The sequence below is a fragment of the Benincasa hispida genome, chromosome 12 (genome assembly GCF_027475165.1).
Source record: "Benincasa hispida cultivar pf3 chromosome 12, pf3_genome.v1.1, whole genome shotgun sequence".
Lineage (NCBI taxonomy): Eukaryota > Viridiplantae > Streptophyta > Magnoliopsida > Cucurbitales > Cucurbitaceae > Benincasa > Benincasa hispida.
The window spans coordinates 14,067,133-14,074,916 of NC_143489.1; the positions used below are offsets into that span (position 1 = coordinate 14,067,133).

At 35.5% G+C, this 7,784-nt stretch overlaps 2 protein-coding genes across 3 annotated transcripts; one reads left to right on the plus strand and one right to left on the minus strand.

The window, feature by feature from the left end:
- The first annotated feature begins 274 nt into the window (after positions 1–274).
- On the plus strand, positions 275–3,096 carry LOC120068298 (O-fucosyltransferase 13-like). 2 transcript variants are annotated; one of them, XM_039020019.2, is made up of 6 exons: positions 275–541; positions 999–1,078; positions 1,346–1,416; positions 1,515–1,603; positions 1,851–2,072; positions 2,214–3,096. In XM_039020019.2, exons 1-6 carry the CDS (start codon positions 411–413, stop codon positions 2,944–2,946), a joined length of 1,326 nt encoding a protein of 441 aa, XP_038875947.1. In that variant the 5' UTR covers positions 275–410; the 3' UTR covers positions 2,947–3,096. The 2 variants fall into 2 exon arrangements, with proteins under 2 accessions (XP_038875947.1, XP_038875946.1); XM_039020018.2 differs by lacking the exon at positions 275–541 and having other exon boundaries at positions 1,324–1,416.
- A 227-nt stretch (positions 3,097–3,323) lies between these two features.
- LOC120068299 (uncharacterized) lies at positions 3,324–6,401 on the minus strand. The gene is made up of 7 exons (XM_039020020.2): positions 6,140–6,401; positions 5,326–5,397; positions 5,069–5,104; positions 4,572–4,617; positions 4,309–4,396; positions 3,730–3,787; positions 3,324–3,589 (listed from the first exon to the last, which is right to left on the minus strand). The coding sequence occupies exons 1-7, from the start codon at positions 6,293–6,295 to the stop codon at positions 3,539–3,541; spliced, it is 507 nt and encodes a 168-aa protein (XP_038875948.1). The 5' UTR covers positions 6,296–6,401; the 3' UTR covers positions 3,324–3,538.
- Between the last annotated feature and the right edge of the window lie 1,383 nt (positions 6,402–7,784).

Below are 7,784 nucleotides of genomic sequence, written 5' to 3' on the forward strand. Positions count from 1 at the left end.
TCCCCGCCCCCGTCCCCACCATTTGAAGGCGGGGATGGGGGACAATTTCCTCTACGGGGCCGGGGACGGGGGACGACCCCCGGCCCCATTGTCAACCCTATTTTGGACCCAAAAAATGGGTCATCCGTACAAATTTCCCGAATATATTTCTAAAATTAGACTAAAATGGGAGAATATACAATAACCAAAATGGTACTATATACAAACCGGTTCATGTGGACCGTTTTCAGTTCTATCCGGTTCGAAAATTGAACTTCTTCTTAAAGATCTTGTCGGTGACGACGATCAATCTAAGGCCGAAAGAGCGAAGAAAAACGTCCTTTCCTTGTGATTCGATTCTTTCAAATACGAAATCTCCGACCAGATCCGTTCTTGTGGACGGTGAGGAAGAAGGCTTTGCTGCATCTGAAATGTTTTATGTATCAGTGAAGCCATTTTTTAGCGTTCTTCTTGTCACTCTTTCTTTGTCCTTGGCGGTGCTTCTCTTGTCGCCGCCCTCTTCGCTTTTCTCCGGCACTTCGTTCTCATTTACTAATGAACGGTACACTTTACTTACCTTAATCCATTATTTTCTGTTCTGGCTTCTGAGTAAACGATTCGATGTTCATGAATTCAAATAATGAAATTAAGATGCATAATGGCAATGATTTTGGCCTTTCGTTTCCGAAGAAATAGCAAATAGTGGAACTACCGATTGAACTTGCAACATTTGAGAATATATTTCCATTTTTTTCTTTGTTGATTACTTTGTACTATGTGACTGCATTGATAGTAGAGAAATCGATAGGAAATTGGAACCTGATGGTTTTGTTTTGCCTCGGATCTAATAGTAGGAGATCTGTGGCCTGTCGCTCCCCTTGCCTATCATTCCTCCACAGGAGTGGTCTATTTTACTTCCTTTTATGAAATTGAAAAATATACCTACAGTTCCAGCTGAAGACTTTGGAATAGTTTCGTATAAATGACGGAAGATTAAATTGACTCAATGTTAATTGCAGAGGCTACACGGATATATGGAGTGTTCGAAGGATAGTAGAGTGGAGGCCTTGCAAGTGGTGGCTTCAAGGCCACCTACCTGGTAAACTGATTTGATTTGTAGTGACATCTTCTCGTTTATTCTCATATTCTTTTCTGTTTTCAACTCTCTGCTGATAATGTAATAGCAAGATTCGTAAATTGGTAAACTACTGCCTGATTTGGGTACTTGGGAATCCTTGAGTAGGAATTCACGGCACACAAAATTGCATAGAATGTACAAGTGTTGGGAAGGGTTTCTGATGAGTTTTGATTGTCTGAGTCAGTTTTAATTGGCTTTCATTGCAGACTTTTTGTTGAAATGCTGCAGCTCTGCCCGCTGATAGCAATGGATATATACGCGTGGATTGCTATGGTGGGCTCAATCAGATGAGAAGAGATGTAATATTCAACGAGTTTCTCATATATTTAATTTAACTTTACTTATTACTTGGATAAAATTTTCTAGCTAAAAGCTGTGCCCTTCGTTATGTGTGCAGTTGTGTGATGGAGTTGGCATCGCACGGCTGTTGAATGCAACCCTGGTTCTACCGAAGTTTGAAGTGGCTGCATATTGGAATGAATCGAGGTAATTTGTGATAGTTTCTTTTTCCACTCTCTTTGAATTTTTATGCATTGATCTACCTGCAACTTTTTATCCAAAAGTCCTTGGTAATTGCACTTAATCTGGCATTTGCCTATTGATTTTGTCTGACGAGTTCATTTACCAACTTCTCCGCGTCCTCTAATATACTCAAATACATTTTCCATGCACCAAAAAAAAATATAAATAAGAATAAGATGCTGGCATGCTTAAACCTTGCCTGTTTTTCCAGTGGTTTTGCAGATGTATTCGATGTTGACCATTTCATTAGTCAGATGAATGGTTATGTTAAAGTTGTTAAAAAGTTACCCCCAGAATTTGCGTCCAAAGAGCCGTATCATGTGGATTGTAGTAAACGCAAAGGACAATTTGATTATGTTGAAAGTGTCCTTCCGTCCCTATTGGAACATCATTATATCTCAATAACTCCAGCAATGAGCCAGAGAAGGGACAGGTACTTCAGAACCGAAATATTCTTTCTTGACCCCACGAGCTCCATTTAAAGCATTGCATGTGCTATTCAGGACTTTTGCTTAGGAGTTTTCAGCAGCTTCCCTTGAATTTTTAAACTACCTTCCTCCAAAACATTTTACAGGTATCCCCAGTATGCAAAAGCTGCCCTTTGTCAAGCTTGTTACAATGCTTTGCGCCTTGCTAAATCGGTGGAGGAAAAAGCCAAGGAGCTTCTAGAAGCCATACCAAAACCTTTTCTCTCTCTTCACCTTCGTTTCGAGCCAGATATGGTGGCTTACAGCCAGTGTGAATATAAAGGGCTTTCTCCCGCTTCTCTGGAAGCAATCGAAGCGACTCGGGGAGATAGAAAACCATGGACTGGAGAGTTGGCTGGAATATGGAGAAAGAGGGGGAAATGTCCTCTCACACCCCATGAGACAGCCCTCATACTTCAGGCGCTCCATATTCCAACTAACACAAACATTTACTTGGCTGCTGGTGATGGTTTGATGGAACTAGAAGGCTTTACATCAATTTATACCAATGTAGTAACTAAGTCTAGTTTCCTCACCAGCGACGATTTCTCAAGCATGCATGGGAACACAAAAGCCGCACTGGACTATTATGTGTCTATTAATAGTGATTCTTATGTAGCGACATTCTTTGGAAATATGGACAAGATGGTTGCAGCAATGCGAGCTTTCAACGGAAAGCAGAAGACATTGTTTTTAAGTAGACGAGCGTTTGCAGAGTTTACTTATAAGGGCTTGAAGGGGAAGGAGCTGCACCAAGCCTTGTGGAAGACTCATAGAGATGATTTTGCCATGGGTCGGGGATCTGCATTATCCGACTGTTTTTGTGAGTTCAAACTATGATTTCAAGCAACTTAGATTTGTCATGACATTTCACGGCCTTACTTGAACAGGTCCTTGAGCTCTAAAGAATTTCATAATTGTCATTTTTGTATGTAACCATTTTCCCGTTCATGTGCTTTATTAAATCTACAATCTTCAAATATTGAGAAAGGATTCTTGCTTACCAATTAAAATTGGAACCCATCTTTTGATATAAAGTAGATCAGGGTCGTTTTGATTACAAACATTGAACGAACGAGCATATGTTATTGCATACCAAATTTAGAGTTTCTATGTTATTTGTAAACATTATTTTCCCTTTTCAAGGTTAGCTATGGCTAACTTTTTTGTTCTTTGTGATTTCATTCAATTAGTTATCTTAAATGTTGGAAACCATAGATCATCAGAAGCCTTTTATTAAGACGATTTTAACTCTGTAAGTGTGGAAGAAAAATAGAAATAAAATCTGATTCGAGTTATTATTGTATGGAATTTGGCCGTTCTTCCTACGAGAGAATGTGAAAATCAAGATAATAAGCTAGTTTGCTGGTACTAATTGATTCTCATCAACTCCTGTGTGGTTATTGCCAATACTTGTCGATTTGATTCAGTCTCAATCATTGGAAGTTAAAACAAGCAATCCCAATGCACCGACGAGAATATACTGCAAGCAACACTTATAAACTTGAGCACAAAACTTCAAGATATATCTTACACTTTACACTTGAAAAAAAGATAAGACAATTAGAAATTCAACTTTCCAAACGAACTCCTGAATGGGGAATGTAAAAATGAAATGCAAACCTTGATAATTGGCCTCTCAGTCATGATTATGGTCACCCATCCGACGTATGGTAAGAACCTGAGGATCAAAGTCATGAGGAGATTTGTTTTCTTAGTCAATCAGCACACATTTTTTTTGGACAAAACCATCATGGAGGGAGAAAAAAAAGAATTTATGTACGTAGCCACATGAATAAGAATAAGAACATAGAAATTAACACATCCCACATGCCACTTCAATAGCTTATCATACACTTTTTGAGTTAAAAAAAACACCCGTGTATAGATTAATCGTCACTTCTTCCTCACAAAATTGTAATTAGAAGTACTTATAAGATTAGTTTATAATAATTTTTTAAGTATTTTAATATACATTTTTAGTGCATGATTCAAGTGCGAGTTGGAAGAAGTTGACTCCAATCCTTGTTTGGCCTAAGGAGTTCATGAGTCACACTAAAAAAAATCAATTTCATGACATATTAACTCCTTAAATTGTGAGCTCCAAATCTAAACAACTTTCTAGACCTAACAACTTCATTTCTTGCCCCAAACGTCCCCTCTTAAGCACTAGCAGAAAATAAAAGTTGCGAAAATTTTTACCCGACAGCTCTGCCCATGATGTGGTGCCGTTGAAGCCATTGCTGACCTTGTGCATACAAGAGTCTGTCATCACCATAGTTGTTATCTCCTGATGAAGTAACACAAAGGCAAGTATTATGGGGAGCAGCAGAAGAAAGAGAATATAAAGAAATGGACACAATTACAAAGAAAAATCAATTAAAGACTTTCTAATCACAAAGATTTCTGAGAATAACTACTCAAATTCACAACAATTTATTCTATATTGTCCTACAAAATGGCACCTTTAGTGAGTACATCAACTTCTCCACTATCTTGATGTTCGTGAACCTGCAAGAATGAAAACTCTGATTAATCTGGTTGTCCCTTATGAGATTCTTGCATCAGACCAACAACATGACTTTGATAACATTCCCATTTAAAGAAACATCATAACTAAGTAGTCTCTCCTAAAAGAGCAGGGAGCAGACAATAAGGACGGAACTACAATCTGTCTTCAAGAACTAAAGTGCATAATTGCTTTCATTAAGAAAAACATAAAAGATTACAGGGGCATTAAAAAACCAAGCCCACAAAAGAAAGGAACTTCAGTAGAGAAAGAGCTCCAGCTATACAAAATAGTTCCTACAAAGTAGTGAGAAAAGGTCATCGGAATTGAAGCCTCCCGAATTCTGGAGAGTGTGGCATGTGGTGGAATAGATTATTCATTCTTGAATGAAATCGTATCACGAGTTTCAAAGGGGATTAAGATTTGAGGAAATGGTCAGTATATTGGATTCACCTTAATTACACGATGGACAATCGGAATTTCACGGCCCTGGGATTAAGATAGACAACAAAAGAAGACGTCAGTTCAAAATAACTTTTTATGCCTTCTGATTGCATAAAAAACGAAAAATCCAACATTGGAAAGCCTAGTATGAAAACTAAAATTAATGAATTTTGTGGTCGATAGCCACTAAAGTGGTCACTGTGCGATGCACATAAATACTTTCTGTATTAATAAACTAAAAGAAATAAACTTTAACAAATACTTACATCAATATTAAAAACAACAATCTCCCCTGTACGAATAGGATCCTTGCTCATGTGCAAGAACAAAATGTCACCCTGAACACAGTACAATTGATGTAATTAGATGAGAGTGATGAGTAAGGAGAAAGTTAAAGAGAACATGTATGGTAACTAGTAAGTAATAAGTATCTTCCCACACAAGATAGTCCCCACACAAAGGCGGTACAAAATACTTTAGAAGTAATGGAAGTCAAAAACAAATCTATATCATGCAGTTGGAAATCCCCAATCCATCAATAGACGATAATAAATCCTCTCATTTCTCTCCGAGAAATCTCTTCGAGAAAAATCCCTGATTGCCAAAGAATCCTCGACGTCCTAAATAATTAGAATTTACCAAACAGCTTTTTTAAAAAAAGAAAAGAAATTGTTGATCCAAGCATAGCTCAATGAATAATGCATCAATAATCATCTCAAAGATCGACAGTTTGATTCTCCACCCAAAAATTATTGAACTCAAAAAATGGAGGGGAGGAAGGATTCCTCACTCCAATGGTTGACCTAAAAACTCATCCGATGACCATAAAAACTTGCTCTAAATACTGTGACCTTTTCCCTAATTCCACTCCCTCTTTCTACAAAAATTCATTTTCCTCCGTTTTCTTTTGAGAGAGAGACAGACAGACCTCTGCCCAATCCCTCCTCCACTTTCTATATAATGAACCTTGATTAGATAGAGTAATTTTCCTTACAGTTGAACTACTAAATATATATATACATATATATATGCACATGAAAAGAAACATCATACATTATCAAAAGTTATAAGATAACTCACCCTCTTGAAGCCAGGTTCCATGCTTCCAGACAAGACAACAACAACAGGGGACTCACTGCCAGTAATGCACATCAATGCCTTCCGGATTATAAGAGCAGATGTAACAATCAAACCTGAAAGATGAATAGTTATACTAAATGGGTTTGTACCCAGCATTCAGATCAAGGAAAAAAAGGGGGATTGCTAGCACGGAATTGCAAAAACATTTCAACTTGACATAAGGCAGAAGAAAACAATTCTCAGTGATAGGACACAGATCAAGAACGCACAAGTTAATTAAAAGAAAAATGTACAACTTTATAATAAAAGAAAATTGAATATACAATAAATTTATTTACTTTCTATAGAACGAGATTGTAATCATTACTTTCCATATATACATGACCAATAAGAAAAAAAGCTAGTAATCATTAGTGAAAAAATAACAAAAATACCAGAGAGAGCGAGATATTGAGAGAGAGCGATACTGAGAGAGTCTTCACTTTATTTGAACTTTCCATAGAAATATATATAAAAAAAGAGAAAAAAGAGCTAATAATCATACTATAATTGAATAATCATTAGACTGTATTGAATAATCATTAGACAATAAATTGAATAAATTGAATATATTAGATTATTATAATGTAAAACTTTATTGATTACAAAAAAAAAAAATTGAATATACAATAGATTAGGAAAAATTAAAAGGATATTGTCCTTTTAGAAACTATTTAGGAAAATGTTTTCAAACTATTTGTAAAAATATTGTTTTTTTTAAATAGGTAGAATTTTGAACGCTCGACCTTTCCCTTTCGTTATTTTTGTACGTCGAACTTTGAACGCTCGACCTTGCCCTAACTTTATTATTGAATCTATTTAATTATTGTTGTTGTTTTTTTTAAATAGGTCGAATTTTGAACGTTCGACATTCTCCTTGATGTGTTAAAAATAATTTTGTATTGGGAGAGGACGAAAGAGGGAAGAGTAAGAGAGAGAGCGAGATCGGAGAGAGCGAGATATTGAGAGAGAGTGAAATCTGAGAGAGCGAGATATTGAGAGAGAGTGAGAGTGGAGAGAGCGAGAATTTGAGAGAGAGCGAGATTTTTCATTTTTTTTCTTTTTAACTTGGGAGTTTCTAGCTTGATATGTTGTTCTTTCTAACCAAACACACTCATTTGGATAAATCTTTTAGAATTTAACTGTTATTGCTCGTAGATGGGGCCATTTCATCTTTTTGGTTCATCATATTCTTATGCTTTTTGATTGTTGCTTGACATCATAAAAATTTTATTATTATTTATAATTAAAAAAAAACTCTATCAAAATCTTGACCTCACTATTGTGATTAAAATTTCTGTTCTTTATATCAATAATACAGTCTTATTTATAGACTTGCATGTGAAGATTTTGAGTGTTGATTTGATTTATTATGTCCCCAAATTATTATCTAAAATATGTAAATTTGAATATTGAATTTTTTTACCTAACTTTTTAGATTTAGACTATCTGATGTTACTATTTGTGTCAGTGACATTTAAAAGCTTCTATATCAAAATAATTACTATTCATAATATATAAAAAGAATAAAAAAAAAATAATATCTCGTAAAAATAAAAAAAATTAAAATTAAATATCTCATTTATATAAAAATAATAACAAAAAT

Excerpts from the sequence above, each read along its gene's own strand:
- LOC120068299 (XM_039020020.2), bottom strand. The coding sequence starts at position 6,295 with ATGCTGGGTACAAACCCATTTAGTATAACTATTCATCTTTCAGGTTTG. Across the intron at positions 5,105-5,325 it reads TTGTTGTTTTTAATATTGAT|GGCCGTGAAATTCCGATTGT; the intron begins GTAAGTATTTGT and ends TCTTAATCCCAG. Across the intron at positions 4,397-4,571 it reads AGTTGATGTACTCACTAAAG|GAGATAACAACTATGGTGAT; the intron begins GTGCCATTTTGT and ends TTACTTCATCAG.
- LOC120068298 (XM_039020019.2), top strand. The coding sequence starts at position 411 with ATGTTTTATGTATCAGTGAAGCCATTTTTTAGCGTTCTTCTTGTCACT. Across the intron at positions 1,079-1,345 it reads GCTTCAAGGCCACCTACCTG|CTCTGCCCGCTGATAGCAAT; the intron begins GTAAACTGATTT and ends GAAATGCTGCAG. Across the intron at positions 1,604-1,850 it reads GCATATTGGAATGAATCGAG|TGGTTTTGCAGATGTATTCG; the intron begins GTAATTTGTGAT and ends CTGTTTTTCCAG.